The 18,063-nt window shown below is 38.4% G+C and overlaps 1 protein-coding gene across 1 annotated transcript in view; it reads right to left on the minus strand.

Annotated features, from left to right (window-relative positions):
- The window catches only part of vstm2la (V-set and transmembrane domain containing 2 like a), a 71,329-nt gene extending 54,375 nt beyond the window's left edge, over positions 1-16,954 (minus strand). The window contains exon 1 of the mRNA XM_080204451.1: positions 16,716-16,954. Coding sequence (XP_080060577.1) covers positions 16,716-16,791 — 76 coding nt within the window. The 5' untranslated portion in view covers positions 16,792-16,954. The remainder of the gene's footprint in view (positions 1-16,715) is intronic.
- Positions 16,955-18,063: the final 1,109 nt, after the last annotated feature.

Raw genomic sequence — 18,063 nt, forward strand, 5'->3', positions numbered from 1 at the left:
ACAGTCTAACTTGACTCAACTTTCAATCCATATTCCAGTCTTTAGTCAACATTTTCCTGCAATCACCAAATATGAGGCTGCCTTGTAACTCTTATTTTAATTCAATACCGCAAAATCAAATCACGTAACAGAGCAGCAACAATACTGAATACCTCATGAGGCCAATTTGCTTCTGAAGAAACACAATCATAGTAGAGCACTGAGGGAGGCAATTCATTCTTGTGAGTCTGCATTGACTCTTTTGAAGACCAATCCAGTTTGCTCCACTCCCCTGCTTCTTTTCTACATTCCTGCAATTCCGCTCTTAAGTGTTTACCCCATTTCCTTTTGAAATTAACTACTCAACCCGTTTCTGTTTTCCACCCTACCAGGCAGTGCACCCCAACTTTTAAACACTTGTTGCATTAAAAAGGATTTTCATCCAGATGCCTCTCAGCCATTGGAGAGAGTGACTGAATTCTCCAACCTCACCTGTAGCTGGGATTCTCCAGCCACATGAATGAAGTTTTGGCTAAGCACCAAATTCTCCATTCTGGTTGGCAACAGTGGTGGGGAAATTACATTGGAGAATCCCAGACAGTTTCTCTTTACCCTATTTAGCCCCTTCATGATTTTATACACCACTACCAGATTCCTTCTTCGTCAAAGAAGAGCAAAGACAGCTCCTCCAGTCTGTGTAACTGTAATCCCCTCTAGCTTGGAACTATTTGAATAAATCTCTCCTTTATCCTCTCGGAAGCCTGCATGTCTTTCCTGACATGCACTGTAACTGGACATATCACTCCAGCTGGGGATGAATGAGTATTTCTTATAAATCTAACATAACCTCCCAGCTTTCAGACTCAATGAGGTGAATTTTAATTGGAAAAAGGTGGATTTGGGTCAAGAGAAAAGAGGGCTAAGAGGGGACTTGGTATAGGTGTTCTGAATCCTGAGGGGTAAATTGTGAGAAACCATTCCCAGTCAGGAGAGCATCTAGAACCAGATTCAAAATAATTGACAAAAGGAATAAAAGTATTGTGAGGAACTTCTTTTTTCACCCAGAATGTGATTGGAGTCTAGAGTGAACTTCCTGAGAGGGTGGTGGAGACAGGTCCAATAGAAGTATTTAAAAGCGAATTAGATTGCTATCTGAAAGAATGAGCACGATTACGCAGATAAGGCAGGGGAGTAGGATTAGGTAGAAAGCTCTTTCAGAGAGATAATGCAGACATGATGGGCCGAATGTTTTCCTTCTGCACTATAAAGATTCAAGTATTAGAAATCTGATCCTTGTTTCCAGCCTATCCATTTCAAGCTTTATCTGAAGCTGCCAGATGGGAAGGTGATTAACCTGATCCATGGAGCCGAACTGCAAACCACTATAGTGAGGCAGTGAACCCTATTGTCATTCAACTTTTGAAATTTAACAGCATTCAGTCAGGTGCAGAAGGCAACAAGCTTGATGTGAGAACGTGATGGATTCAGGAGCTAAATCTGTTCACACCTACTCACCTAGGGGCAGCCAGAACACCTTCTTAAATCATGCCCCCACCCAACTCCCACAAACACTAAGGCCTTTAGCTTCCCGCACATTCTGTGGCTCGAATTCCCTTATTCCCCCCAAATTTCCCACCCCCCTCAATCCCTCCCCCAACCAACATGCCCCCACCCCAAAGACCCTCCCATTTTCCATCACCACCCCATTCAACCAACTCCCATGCAACTCCAATTGACCTATTCAAGGCACAGACACCCACACTCCCCAACCCTCAAACTTCCAATCAACCCCCTCAGTTTCCAGCATGGACTTACTCAACTGCTGCTGTGGCTGTCAACGACTGACTCCATACCCCAGTGAAGGCCCAGTAGTCAATCAGTCTGGGTCTGCAGACAGGGAACCAATTACTGCCATCACTAACACTCCGCGGAGTTAAAACCATGCAGTGTTGGAAAATCCCGGTGTGTGGCATTAGTAAAAGAGATCTGCACATGCCTTTATTTATAAAACTCAGCATCTTATATGTTTTATTAACTTCTTTGTTAACCTATCCTGTTACCTTTCAAATTTGTGCAGAAACACCTTGGGGCTATCTTGTTCTTCGATCCCCTTTAAAATTGGACCATTGATTACGTATTGTCTTTCCTCATTTGTCCTGACACATTGGGCTGGATATTTTTAGGACAGTGGGTATCCTCCAGAAAACCGGAAAGCTGAGGTCAATCCACCTCGGCCATTGGACGGAACCTGGACTAGTTTTAAGGCAATCTTGTAGCTAATGAGCTTCCAGTGGAGTTCCTGCCCCTTTAAGGGACAGGAACCTGCTTCTAAGAGCTGCCAATCAATCACTGATGGTCTCCAATGCCAATCAGGCAGGCCCCAGAGAGGGGGACTGGTGGTGGGTGAAGGGGGTCATGCCATTACGGACACAGCATACCTGACCACAGTTACAGCACGGAAGGAGGCCATTCAACCGATGTCTGTGCTGGCCCTCCACGTGAGCAATTTACCTAGTGCCACTTATCCCACACTCTTCCTTTTCAGGAAATAATCCAATTCCCTCTTAAAAGCCTCAATTGAACCTGCCTCCACTGCACTCTTGGGCAGTGTATTCCATTTTCCAACCACTCACTGCACTTTTCCTCATGTCATTATCGTTTTATTTTGCAAATTACTTTAAATCCGTGCCCTCTCATTCTCGATCCTTCTACCAATGGGAATAGTTCTTCCCTGTCAACTCTGCCCATGTCCACTGATAATTTTGAATAATCGCCTCTCAACTTGCTGTTCTCAAAAGAAAACACACCAAATCTCTCCAATCTATCCATGTAACTGATATTCCTCATTCCTGGAACCATTTTCATGAATATGCAAGACTGGGTGGAGAAGTGGCAGATGGACTTCAACCCAGATAGGTGTGTGGTGATTCATTCTGGCACGTCAAATAGGATGATGGAATATAATATTAGTATTAAGGGTAAGACTCTTGGCAGTGTGGAAGATCAGAAGGATTGGGGTCCAGGTTCATGGGACGCTCAAATCAGCTTCGCAGGCAGAGGATGTGGTTAAGAAGGCATATGGTGTACTGGCCTTCATCAATCGAGGGATTGAGTTTAGGAGTCGGGAGATAATGCTGCAGCTGTATAAGACGCTGGTCAGAGCCCACTTGGAGTACTGTGCTCAGTTCTGGTCACCTCATTACAGGAAGGAAGTGGAAGCCATAGAAAGGGTGCAGAGGAGATTTACAACGATGTTACCTGGATTAGGTGGCATGCCTTATGAGGATAGGTTGAGAGAGCTTGGTCTTTTCTCCTTAGAGAGACGAAGGATGAGGGGTGACCTGATTTAGGTGTATAAGATGATGAGAGGTATTGATTGAGTGGATTCTCAAGGGCTTTTCCCCAGGGCTGAAACTGCTGCCACAAGAGGACACAGGTTTAGGGTGCTAGGGAATAGGTACAGAGGAGGTGTCAGGGGTAAGTTTTTCATTCAGAGGGAATCGGTTGCGGGCAGTGTGGTGGAGGCGGACGATAGGGTCTTTTCAGAGACTTTTGGATAAGTACATGGGACTTAGTAAGATAGCGGGTTATAGGTATGCCTAGTAGGTAGGGAAATGTTCGGCACAACTTGTAGGCCGAAGGGCCTGTTTGTGCTGTAGTTTTTCTATGTTCTATTTTCTGTATTCTCTAATTTAATGCCTTCACGTCTTTCAACAAGTCCAATACTGAAACCAAAATAACCAAAATTACTGAATGATACCCAAATGAAGAAACTACCAAGAAGGTTTCCCTTTTTTGTAACATTTACATCATAAAACCAACATAAAGTAAACATGAATTAACAGGAAAATGATACTTACAAACAAAAATATCAATTTCACTTTAAATAATCAAAATAGACGTTTCCTGCACAACCACTAGCACCCACATCCCTCTTTGCAAAAATATGTGCAATCAAAGTCAAATGATTCAAACGCCCAAGTTGCATTCATCAACAGGTGGATTCCATCTGAGATGTCCAGACACTGTTGGCACAGTGCACATTTACCAACCCTCTCTCACTAAGGTCACATCAGTCTTGACCTTTTTCTAGACTTCCTTTTCAACAGTTAACCTGCAACACCCAGTTCACATCTAATATGAATTCTCAGCTCTTTTGTAGGCTTGAGGCATTCTCGCCATGCTTTAGGATTCAGCTGTACATCACTTCCCCAAGAGCTTCTGGGATTCTTTTTTCCTTCTTACTGCCAAATAGTAAAACAACCTTTTCGTACTTAAGAAGTAGAAGCAGGAATAGGTCACACAGCCCGTCCTTTTCCTGTCTCTATCTGTATGCATCTGCATCAGTGAGCTGATAGCCTTCACTCTCCAACTCTTGCAGCTCTTCTATATGCCTTGCCGCATGACTTCTGCCTTTTCTCTGTCCCTGTTGGTATTGCATCCAAGTTAAAGCTCACCATGTCATATGGATCTGTATTTTTTATTACCCAAGAAATGCAGTCCTTTACAACTGACACACATTTTAAATCATTTCAATTGCAAAGACAATTGCAGATTCCAAAGAAATTACAAATTTTACTTACTGCGCTGTGTTTCTGGGTCAAGGTCGTCACACAGTCATGGCTATTAGGCCATAGCTGGGGCCACTCTGTCATTACTGGACAGCTTCCTGTTGACCTTCTAGCCTTGCAAGACAGCCCACTGTTCTCAATTGGATAGTGAGTTCCCCTCAGGTCACTATTTGGTCAATTCTGCACAAACCCACGTTGAGTTACTGTTCCCAAAACAGTACATGGTCGAGACTCACGTTGTATCAGTTGTTGGGATACCAGTTCTGGGGTTGGCAGGATTATCCTATGAGGGATTTGTTTGACTGGGCATGTATTTATGAGAATTTAGCTGGAAGAGAGGAGATATGATTGAAGCATATCAAATTCAAACAGGGCTGGACAGACTAGATACAGGGAAGATATTTTCCTTGGTTGAGAATCTAAAACCAGAGGACACAGTCTCAGGGTACAAGGTAGACCATTTAGGGCTGAGATTAGGTAAAATGTCTTCACTCAAAGGATAGTGGACCAATAGAATTCTCTATCACAGAAGGCTGTGGAGGCAAAGTCGCTAAATGTATTCAAGAAAGAAATAGCTTTTTTTCAATTTTAATGGCATCAAGGATTATGGGGAAAAAATTGGAATATGGTATTGAGATGGAGGATCAACAATGACCATACTGAATGACAGAGCAGGCTCAAACGGCTGAATTGTTTACTTCTGCATCTAGTTTCTATGAAACAAAAAAGTCTTGTCACCTATCTTTACCGAACATCTCAGTAAAACCTTACCTTGTTTAAGCCAAGTCTCAGTTCTTGCCAATAGCATCATTTTCCTGTGTGGCTATTCACTACAACTTCACCCGTCTAAGTCCTTGAACTTTGACAACAGGAACTCAACCCTCTTTCTTTCAATGTGATTTGTTTTGACCTGGACCATAATCAGCATAGCCCCTTCTCCTCTCTCTTCCTCAAAGAACATTTCTGCACCTTTTCTGTGATGTTACTTACACTGGCAACAGGGAGGCATCTACCATACAGATCCCACATTAATGATGTTATTTTCCCCCTACTTCCTGGCTGTCCCTTGTATTAAATATTAAGGCATACCTGAAGACATACACAACACTATCCTCTTCATTTCATACATTCTCCTCAAGATCTTTGAGCGATAAATGTTTAAAAGTGAAGTAATCCATAAAATCAATTTTCAGCTGTCAAACTAAAAAAATTGAACTACAGTAGGATTTCATTCCAATTAACACATCTGTATTGACAGTGCAAAAGATAAAGCTCATGCAATATTAGATCTCTCACATACTATGTTCATGGTTGGAGGACAAAAAAAAACCATCGTCAATAAATTCAAGGCAGACAGGTTGACAATATTGCCCATCATGCATTGAAAGAACATAAGCTAAACTGAGAACACATCTCTTGTGCGTCTTTCTGAAATAAACCCACTGAGCTATCCAAAACAGGAGATAGAAGCAACTGCTACTGGGAGGAAAAAATAGGCCAGTGACAGAGATGCTAGTGCCTTGTTGCACAGTGATCCAGCAACATATCAAATATCCCTTTCTGGAAAATTGACTACATGAGGCTTCACACGATGGAAGATTATGGGAGAAAGCAGAAGATATAAGCACAGCTCTCCAGGTGGAGTCCAATCACATTTTAAACTAAACAGAATATAATTGGGTAATCTGTTTTTAAAATAAGCTTCATAGTAGAGTATGGTTTGCCCACATAGTAAACTAACCCCATCCCCTGAAAAAGTGTATAGAAGGTTAAACACGCTTGCACCTAAACACCTCATGAATGATCCCAAGATTTTGACTCCATTGCCAGAATTTGTCATTGCTTCTATGAAAAACAGCTTTCCAATATCAATCCGAATGTGGCTGTTCATGGTTTCTACCCATATCCCTTAGCTTTACAGTCAACGCTTAACCTAAAATAGGGCTCTGGTTAATCTTCACCATTTTCCTTAGCTTATTAACCCTTCCAGAGATCCTTTTTATTTGTGTAATATCAAGACTCAAGAATATAAATTCTTCCAGGTTTTGTTTATAATTAAGATTAATAATTCCAGGGAATTGTATGTTAAATATTGAGTTCATCTTCAATTTCAATCCATTCACCTCCTTAAAGGCTTGTTACCTCAATCATCTTGCTGTAATGTTAGAAACGTTGATATATTAGACCTCTTCTGTTATGTTCATTTCTATTTCCTTTTCTATACCTTTGTCTGCCTATTTACATTAATCCACGTGGTTTTCATCACATCTCTATCCATATCTACATATAGTTTTTTTTTAATTTCACTTTATTTTGTCTTATTTATCCATTCAGGGTCATCATTGTTTTGTTTGTGTGTCCTCTATCTTGGAATATTGCAGGTTTCACAGTATGTCTTCAAAGATATTCCATTTCTCTTCATTCCAGTTTTTATTGTGCATTACTCTTTAGTTGCTTTATTCAAGATTTGCCTTTATTGCCATGAAATTAATATTTATGTTATTCTAAAATCTTACCCTTCAGTAAAAAATAAATTGTGCATGTGGAAAATTGATTATAACTTATTTGGAGCAGATCGTAATTGGGAACACTTAGACTGAAAATAAATATCTTGCAGCAGGAATTCCAAGCAATAGGACATAAGTATTTTCCTGAGAAAAGGTGAACAAACTGGAAATTATTTTCAATACAAACAGGGACTCTACACTTGTATATTTTCCTAAAAAGTTTTTTTTAAACTTAATAAATAAATACATTTGAATGGGCAGAAACCGGTAATACACTATGCTTAACAGACCTGAATTATAACATCACCTGGTATGAGGCTGCTACATCATGTTTCCTGACCATCTCATGCTCTGTTCACTATATCATAGATCTCACTGTTGGTGATCTCTCATATAGTAGTGCTCCACTGCTAGCCCACACACATCCTTTATAGTAGAGTTACAATACAATAATATCAATACTGAATTCAGACAGAAAAGCAGCATTGTAGCTCTATCACTACATGGTTCAACTGAGTCAATGTAGCAAGAGGATTTCCAGCATGTCACTAGTTGATTCCAAGATAAGGAAAGTAAGAAAAGGTCCCAGACTTGTGTAATTGTGTTTTCTTTTTCTTGAAGGTAGAAGTCAAAGATTTGTGGGCAGTCTGTTCCATCACATTTCCAACATTGATTAGTGGCTTTCTGCATCTGCACGATAGTTCCACTAGCACTGAGGAATTGGAAGTCAATAAGTCACTTCTGAAGATTTGTAGCTTGAACTAGGGACAAGCAAGATGGTGGCTATAAAACATCTGGGAGTCTTAATTTTACATATCAGTCAAAGGGACTGAATTATTTCTATCCAAAGCTGGTGCACTTTAAAACATGTCAAATAAATATATACGAAGATGACAATATTACTTTCACATCTCCAATGTTTATTAGTTTCAAATTGCCTCACACTATGAAATATTATAGTAAACTGCTTCCTCTTTTTGGCAAGAATGGTACAATCAATATCAAGTTATTTCATGGATTTGCCCTGTGTGGAGTAAGATAGGTTAACTGTTGTGTTGCCTGTTTTTGAAGCCAGCCTGTCTCCAAGAAAATATAAAATATATGTATAGGTACAAGGTAACCAAATTAATGTAACTGTCTTCGATTTCAACAGTGCTGCTGTGGTAAGACAGCAAATCCATCTCATTTTCCTTACAAGAGCATGATCTTGTTTAAAAAGCACTCTGCATGAATAATAGGTATTACAGTTGGAAAATAACAAGCAAAAGACACTACGTATATACAGTACGGACAAAATCAAAGAAGTGATAATGGATCTATATATAACATTGGTTAGGCTATACCAGGAGTATTTAAAGCAGTTCTGAGTGCTCCATTATAGATAAGGTATCAGTGGTATGAGGATGTTGCCACAAGGGCTATATTCACTGGAGCAGACAAGTTAAGGAGGAATCTCACAGCTGCATTCAAACTGACGAATCAGTTAGAAAGTGCTAATACTAAAAGATTATCTGTACTGATAAATGATTTTGCAACTAGAAGCTATTACCACAGGAAGCACAGGGGCGTAAACTTTTTTTTGCACTTGTGATATGGAACAGTTTACCATTAAAGTTGAGATAATCACATTTAAGAACACTTGAAGACGAAATATATTAAAGTTGTATGAAAAGAACAGGGAAATAGGATTAGATAGCTTCAATAAGGGGAAGTGGAGAATCTTGATGAATATAGGGGTTGGGAGCTAGCACTGACACACATTTGGTGGGCTGAATGGTCTCCTTCTATGCCAAAATTTCTATGATAGATATATCTGTGTACATTGAATGTCATTTCTCATTACCCAGACTGCAAAAGGTGATGATTGCATAAGACATGTGGGCCCGAATTTTACCATCCCGCCCACCAAGGGAATCGGAGCAAGTAAGGACAGACTATGAAAAGGTGTGACCTATGGACCTTGGGTTGGATTTTACAGTTTTGAGATGAGCGAGACCGTAAAATCCTGCCCAAGGTTTTTTTTTAATCTTTTATACACAATTTCAAAATAATTTTCAGATATTTAACATAAAGATGGCTAGATATAGATTCAATTGGAATTATAAATGTTATTTGACATCCCAGAGCTTTATCGTTTGCCACATACCAGGGATACCCGTTGATGGTAAAGTACAAAATATCAAACTTCATGACTTTTCTTTTGGAGCAGTTTTATTATTTCAGAATTCACTTGCTAAATTCTGTATTACCATTGATTGTATGAATGTGCTGTTATTGGTTTGCTCTATGGTAAACTGCACATCTCTATTCACACAGTTGCATTGGCAATTTACTTAGGAAGATCATAACCTATGAACTTGCACAGTCATAGCCAACATATTATGTTGTTTCTTTGTAGCTATTAAAAATATGTCTTGTAGTCAGGGTTTGTTTCATTTGGTTATTCTATTAGGGGCTACTTTTCATTTATATGAGGAGGGCAGAAGTGCACTATAGTGAAACAACAATCTCAAGAAGAATGTGAGTTCAAGTCCTACTGAAGAGATTTGAGCACAACCATCTTGGCTGACCTTAAATGCAGTACCAAGAAAATGCTGCACTTCAGGGCGTGCCAGCTTTCAGATGAGGTTTAACCGAGGCCATGCCTGCGCATTCAGGTAGACATAAAATATCCCATGACACTATTTTGAAGGAGGCTAAGGAATGTGCTGACCAATCACTTGAACAACAGCACCAAAAACAGATGTGATTTTTATCTCATTGATTGGTCATGGGACCTTGCTGTACACAAAATGGCTGCCACATTTCCTGCATTTCCGCAGTGACTGCGTTTTTGAAATAGTTATTTGACTATAAAGTGCTTCAGGATCTCCTGAGATCATGAAACACAAAATATAAACGCTATTTTTTTACTTTAATTTACAAGTTGCAACACTGAATGATACAGACATCAATACAGTAAATTAAGTATCAAAATGTTATTTGTAATCCACCATCTTATGATCTTTCTGAATTTATCTTTCCATCAAGTTATTGGATAAACTTTGCCAACATTTCCATATGTTGAATATTGCTTCTAGAAAGCTATAGGTTAGTATCTGTTTTAATTGTTGCTGGGTAAGAGATCAACATGAAAATTTGAAATAAATTTCAGCTCGCCCTTCCTAACACTAAATCAGTTGTTCTAAAAAAAATCTGAAAACATGAGGGGCTTATGGATAAATGTCAAGGCACAATAAATTGTAATGGTTTATTTTGTACTCCTTTTTGATGGAATGTTCTTAAATTCTCTGCATAATGTTCAGCACAGGAACAAATGCTTCACAGCTTTGCACAATTCCCCTTTTCCAGTGATGAGAATACACGATAGGAAATACTGAATGTAGAATGCAATCCTTTCATGAGGAAGAGTTGATAAGTCATGAGTGTAGAAAAGAGTTGTTAAATTTTGATCCACAATTGGAACATTTTCAATCGTCTTCAGTTTCCCATTAAGTAACCAACTTCCAGCGCTCATCCATAATTACTGTTTTAAAATTAATTGATATAAATTACATTGCACTTGTTTTCTCTAAAGGTTATTACAAGCATGAATGTTTTTTTTAATCCTTCTGAATAAGTTGTGCAAGCTGTTTTGAGTCTCTGTTATCTCGAGGTTAAAGCTCTCAGGCCTAAATGTTAAGCAATTAGAAAAATAATGTCATTCTATTAAATTCTGTAATGTGGCTTCTTCCTATGATAGCTAAACCATGATTCCAATTTCCATTTTATATCCCTCTCTCTTTATTTTGGGTAATGAAGTTAAAACGTGATCCTATACTCTTGAACTAATTTGTAATATGCTCTATTTTGGACTATCTTGAATAGTCACTCTAAATTTAATTATTCATCTCTCTTGCATAGACTTTAACAGCACAGTAGATGAGACATTGATGACTTATTAATTATTCATAAGTGTTGTGCTGGTTATCTGCCTACTGAGGGAGGGAAAGGCCATACGGTTAAATTGCTTGGTTAATACATCAGATGAGCATAGGAATTAGATTACACAATGAGTTAGTCCACTATTCCTTCACCTCTGGTGACCTAGATTTAAATTCAGAAGTGTTGTTCACAAATACCTTTTCACATTACAAAAGATGATATGGATAAAATTTAATCTTAGAATAAAAGTAGTCTGCTCCTTTTAGGAAATGTATTTGCTGTGGTGTAAGTTTGTTTTATTTTATTAGTGTCACAAATAGGCTTACATTAACACTGCAATTAAGTTTCTATGAAAATCCTCTAGTCGCCACATTCGGGCACCTGCTCAGGTCCACTGACAGTGAATTTAGCATGGCCAATACACCTAACCATCAAGCATTTCGGACTATGGGAGGAAATCGGAGCACCTGGAGGAAACCCACGCAGACATAAGGAGGACATGCAGACTCGGCATAGACAGTGACCCAAACCAGGAATCAAACCCGGGTCTCTGGCGCTGTGACCAACAGTGTTAACCACTGTGCTACCCATGATAATATGTAACTATGAAATCTATATATACACTTACGAAAGGACAGAGAGGAAGATTTCCTTTCCTAATAAATTTGTAACTCCCCATTTGTGCAAATGACAAGATTGGAAATCTTCCCTCAGTTAAAATTAAGCCATGTCTATGTGTATTTATGAATGATTGGAGCAATAATTTGTCAACTCATGTTAATTAATCAATCATTTTCATTTATTCTTTAAATTACTCAATGTGATGCAAGCAGCCAAAATATATGAATTAAATGAATAAAGTCAGTTAGTTGATGAAAAATGTATATAGTCCATTGAACAGAATATTTCCTATGCATTTCCCGCTTTCTGTGATTCTTTGGCGACTGGTTAAATAGAACTTTCATCAAATATTTGCAGAAAATTGCAAATAAAAAGCTCTGACATTTGAAGGTGTGATGACAGCTATTCATCAAGTAACACACAAGTTTTGGCAAGTCTGTGAATAAAGAATCCAAGTAAACAGAAGTGACTTAGACTAAACTAAACCAAATTAACACAGTGCGCAACCTTATTCTATGCCGAAATGAATTCTATGCCAATATAAGCAATTTTTTTTTGTTCAGTTGCTAAGCTTTGAAGAACAGAACAGAACTTAATCTGCTCCATTTGGCATAGGTCTTCATGACAACTGTTCCAAATGTCTAAAAGCATACAATATGCACTTTCGCAGTTACATGACAAATTCAGTTTTAAAGGATCATCTAACCCACACACCCAGACGTGCTGGTTAGGTGTGTTGGCATTGCTAAAATTCTTCTTCAGTGTACCCGAACAGGTGCGGGGGTGTAGCAACTAGAGGATTTTCACAGTAACTTCATTCCAGAGTGACGGTGAATCTACTTGTGACATTAATAAATAAACTTTAAATTTAAACTTGAAAATACCAGTTTAGTTTTTGAATCACAAAGTAATCATTACCTGAATTCTACTTAAAACCACAATATATAATTGCTTAAAACACACACAACTAGTACAGCTCCACAAAAACTATTTAACACTTCAGCCAGCACATTAAGCAATTTGGTGCCACATTCTGCAACACTATTCTTTGAAAAAGGAGAGAGAGGCAGCAAAGCAGAGGGGGTTAAAGATCAAGGTTAAAGTTTCCTTAAAATCACCAATCCTAACTCTTGCTGCTCAATATCTGCAAAATACTTCAGAAAGCTGTGCTAAATTGAAGAAACAATATTAATACAAGCCGTCGTATGATTAAGATGCGTGATTCAACATTCTCTGCTATAGATGTGTTGATTTTTTTTTAATTCTCTTTATCATGTGATATTTAGATAGCCCAGTGATATATTTCAGTGCCAGGTTGACTAAACTATTGATAAACATTATATTTTAAGGCTGTCAATTAAATATTTCAGTTGTAGTAATATACCACAGGTTTGAGTGATTGAAGTCCATGTAAACAAAAGATTAATCACTTTATGCCTTCTGCACCATATCATCTTTTCTATCTGAATCACATATAATAAGCATAAAATACATCTCACTGCAGAATAACAGACTTTACAGTATTTGTTGACTATATATACATATATAAATACCTTTTCAAAAAAATTCTCCAAAACTACATTCAGTTTTACACTATGCTTATTTTAATGCCAGTTTTATTTTATGGATAAGAACAATACCATTGAAATATCTTCAATTAAAAATGTACAATTATTTCATTTTGGACGCAGACGCATTAGAAAATGATTGATTTTGAAGAAACTCTGCTGAAACGTGACATTAAAAAGTGTTTTCGATCAGCCCAAAATGTTTGCAAACCTTTGCAAAGATATTTGATGTGCCTGGGGAGAATGAAATTGTTTAAAATCACTCAGCTTGACAAAATTATATTAAATCTTGAGCCATGGATGTATAGGTGCATGAGACAGGCCTATGGTTTATAACGCTCATAAATAGTAAAATATTTTGTAATGAAATACCTGCTCCGATAGTGCAATCACCTAAATTGGACTGTTTCCAACCTGGACTTCTCTGAGCTTTGGCTTGTAGTATCTACGTCTGGGCATTTGTTCTTCCTTTGTCACCTGGGCACATACTCAGTTAGCCATTAAACACGACAACTTGTCTCCCTATTGCCTCAATAATAATTTAAAGGAAAAGCAGAACATGAGATGGCTTCAAAGGAGATTTTAATTATGCTTTACAATTTTGTGAAACAGCTTAAATTTTACCTCTCAAAAGTAATACAGAATTTTAATACTATATGTCACAACCTGAAAAACATGCTGAAACCTTTACACTTTTATGTTTTAAAGTATTTTTTAGGGTGATCAAGATAATGAATGAAAGTTCTGTCAATTCTGCAAACAATTTTCTTCAACTAGCATAACCAATAAGTCATCAACAAGCACACTCTGGCCACATCTAGCAAGTGTGGAATTTCCCTGAGTAATAAGTCCTTGGTACAAATTAACATTATGCATTGGACAGCTTTGCGTACTCAAGTTTCTATGGCAGGTTGGATTTAGCCTACCCTGATTCAATAGCCTTTATAACCATACGCTGTTCATGGAAGCAAGGCGAAAGAGAAAGAACTTTTAATAATGTTCTAATCAATTTGCAAATGGGTTATGCAGCTTTTATCACGTTTAATACCCAATGACATAAAATAATCCTTCAATTTGTATAAATTTGAAAATCTAATTTTAATGGACTTACTACGTTATCCAGCTTTCCACTTCTCTCAGTTGGACACATGCGTCTGAGCAGCTAACAAGTATGCTTTTGAGATGTATAGGAAATCGCAACTGCATGAGCAGGCTATATGGACCAATGGATCTTTTCCTCTCTGTTGGACATTTTCTTACGTACAAATGTTAATTTTCAACTCTGGAAAGGTTTGCCATTAAAAGGCTCCATAAACCATGTGGAATATCTCTTTTGTTTGGTTTATTGACAGGGGATCCAAAATTGACAACAATATTTGTAGATAATATGATTTTGATGAAAAATATTTTGAACCTCTTCAGCGAAGTGGATACCAGCAAGTTGAATTTGCTACACACTAGACAGAACTCAAAGAACCAGAACTATTATTTTAACCTTCAATACAATGGATTGGGTTTGAACAGAAGCAAATGTTTGAGTATGAAATACGGAAGCAATAGTAGACACAGTTTTGCAGTCAACTTTTTCCAATAAAAGAAACGTTGCAGATTTACAAGTAGTGAGGAGTAGTGTGAAATGCAATGCCTCTTTAATTATTTTATTATCTTTGAGAGGTAAGACAGTTCTGGTATGTCACTGTCGCTCTGGAATCTTTTACCCATTTGCCTATTTAATCACATTGTTAAATTATTCTAAGTGCGCAACTTGTTTTTTCCTTTGCTTTGACATTACCTGTCACTAAAAAGGGATGTTTTAATCTAAACCATTACGGTTTACTAAAACATTTTCATACAATCTTCATCAGCTCATAGATTCACATTATTACAACACAGCTTTTAAGTGCACACTCAGAATTTCCATGTGCAAGTTGATTGAACCAGTCTTTAACTTCATATATCATTTCCTAAGAAAACTTGAGTTGTGTTCATTTTAATAATTTTGAACAGGTGTTTCTCAGTTATATATTGCTATTTTTGGTTCAGCCACAAGTATGAAAGTTCCTAACAGTGGCCTGAAAATTCTTATATAGCCTCTATTGTTCTTGAAAGCTTATCTACCGAATATCAATTTTATTGTAAGTAATATTCCACAAAAATGGTACAAAACACATATTAATACAAGCTCCAATTCTGATGGTTATAAGTTACCACATCTATCTGAAACTACTGCAACATTACAAGGTTATTCTCCTCCTGTCCCCCCAAGAACTAGGTACAGTATAGCTGATAATATGTAGGGATAGTATTGTGAATAGATCCTCCTATCTATTGCATTAAACATTCAATTTTATGAGTTGATCTAGCTGAATTATTTATCTCAGATCTATAGATGTTTCTAAACTATTTCTAATAGTTCTGATGTTTAATGATCCCAGCTACTGGTAACTGAAGAATATCACCAATACTGCATCTCATGAAGGTAGAACTGATAAGGTTAGCATCTGCTGAATTCATTAGTCAAACTGAAAGATCCAACACACAGCCACAATCATTTAATATAGGTTCACTAGTGAAGTCAAAAAGAAATGTGGACATTAAACTCTGCTAAAGCGTAGAGAACTCAGGGACAAACTTAAAGAAAAATCTACAACTGAATTTATGGACACTAAACGTAAAACCCCAGACAATTCCTGATATAAGCAAACTGTTACTTTTTGATTGGGTCCCGGCCAATCATGACTGATATATTGTAGATAAACTGCTTATAGGTGCAATGTTAATGTATCCCAAAATAATGATACATCAGGGTTTATTTGTGCTTTTACTGAATTAATATTTTCAAAGTTTAATCACTACAATGGTAAAACACAAAACAGAGCACTGAGCTCATTCACCGTTTACTGTAAACTCCAATAAGTATAATCATTCTGATATTGTACAAAACGCTTCACTGGGTTTCAAAGGGTTAATTACGTTTCAAAATACATCGAAACCCCAATACAACAGGAAGGGGTAGAGGGAACATGCAAGGATGCTAAGAATGGAGTATTTATTAATTATATATATGTATTCCCCAGTTTCCACTCTCACCACAGCCTGTACTAAAATCCTAAATGGAGCAGGAAGTTTCAACCCCCGAATAAAATCCAGCATTTGATTTTATTATTCTGTTTCCTGTCTGATGGGAGACATCAATTATAATATAACACATATTTTCAATTGTAGGGTGTAGCCTCAGTTCAGGATTTCACCTACCTTGTAATCAAAAAACACTGCTTCACATAAATAAACCGATGGAATCGTGCAGTGCAGAACCGTGCACAAGAATATTCTTCAAACCTTATCACGCAGGCTGCTTCAATTCATAATGAGCATATTAATTACTAACAGTCAAAACTTTCATTTGCATTACTGGGCGAGGAGGAGAAAAAATGAACACTATGAAAGAATAAGACACGATGTCTACGCTTGGCAATTCTAAGTGCAAAGGTATTCTTCCCGGCTGCTCGTATTGAATATCAGACTAGCCAAGTGCTGTTTCTCACCTTGTGAAGAAGCACAGAGTTGGACATAGAGCCCCAGGTAATGCAAAGCTCCCACAGTCACTCCAAACATCCCCATGTCGTCTGCAAACGCTGTGTTTCTCACATCAGTCGGGTCTGGTGTTAGAAATCCGGTCCCGAGCCTGAGAAAATTTCCGCTCAAAGCACCTCGATCGCTCAGCCGATCTGATGCGAGCTGATCTCTCGGAGCTGCTGCCTCTGCGGGTACTACACCGCGGGGCGGAAGGGGCGCTGGAAACAGAGCTGTGCTGCGAGCGCGGGGGGTGGGGGTCTGATCACCGCGCGGAGCTATCCTGTCCGGAGCTTTTTTTTGGTCTAACTTCTGGAGCCAGCAGTTAGGGAAGTTGTGTGGAACATTGCAGTCCCTGCTAACATAGATCCTTATTGTGTGTCACATGTTCAGGCAGCTCCAAGTTGACAAGCCAGCCAGTCTCCCGTGGCTAACTTGATGATAGTGCATAATGTTGTAGATTGCTTTTTATAATGACAGGAGCTAAACAAGGCAGATCTGGCTGGGCTGATTTCTCACATAACCCTGTGAACCAACACACAAGCTGACCATAAATGTCAGAAAGCTTCCCAGTTCTGAGACGGTGGCAGAGTGGTTAGCACTGCTGCTTCACAGCCTTAGGGTTTGATTCCTGGCTTGGGTCACTGTCTGTGTGGAGTTTGCATATTCTTCCCGTGTCTGCGTGGGTTTCCTCCAGTTTCCTGCCACAGCTTGAAAGACGTGCTGGTTAGGTGCATTAGCTATGCTAAAATTCTCCTTCAGTGTACCCAAACAGGCGCCAGAGTGTGGCAACTAGGGGATTTTCACAGTAATTTCATTGCAGTGTTCATGTAAGTCTACTTGTGACACTAGTAATTAAACTTTGTAGACTTAGTAGGTGTTGTGAAATGCTTAAACAGCTGAATAATCTCCTTGTCCTTGTCCTGAGGCTTAAACCTTATCCTTAGTGCTTACATCTCAATTCTCCAGCTTGGCATTAAATGAGGTGCTTAGTTTAGGGAAACGAGAGAGTCTGCTTGGGTGCAGAGTGATTTGGTTTGGAGACCCCTTAAAGATGGATTCACATCAGACCCACTGCTTGCCCTGAAGAAAAAATCTTTTATATTACAGACTTGCTTTTTTTTTGACAGCGCGGCTCACAATCTCGGCGACTCTCCAAAGCCATTTGCCCCTCAATATAATTTCACAGTAGAAAACAGGGCAAACAAACAGCATACAGGTAATAATGACATTTGTTTAGGTGCTGGTTGGGGGGATAAATGTTGATTGGGGGCAAAAAGAGAACTGCTCTGAATTGCCTTGCTGTAAAATGGAGTACTG

This window comes from Carcharhinus amblyrhynchos, chromosome 16, assembly GCF_965287045.1.
Source record: "Carcharhinus amblyrhynchos chromosome 16, sCarAmb.v2.hapA, whole genome shotgun sequence".
NCBI classification, from domain to species: domain Eukaryota; kingdom Metazoa; phylum Chordata; class Chondrichthyes; order Carcharhiniformes; family Carcharhinidae; genus Carcharhinus; species Carcharhinus amblyrhynchos.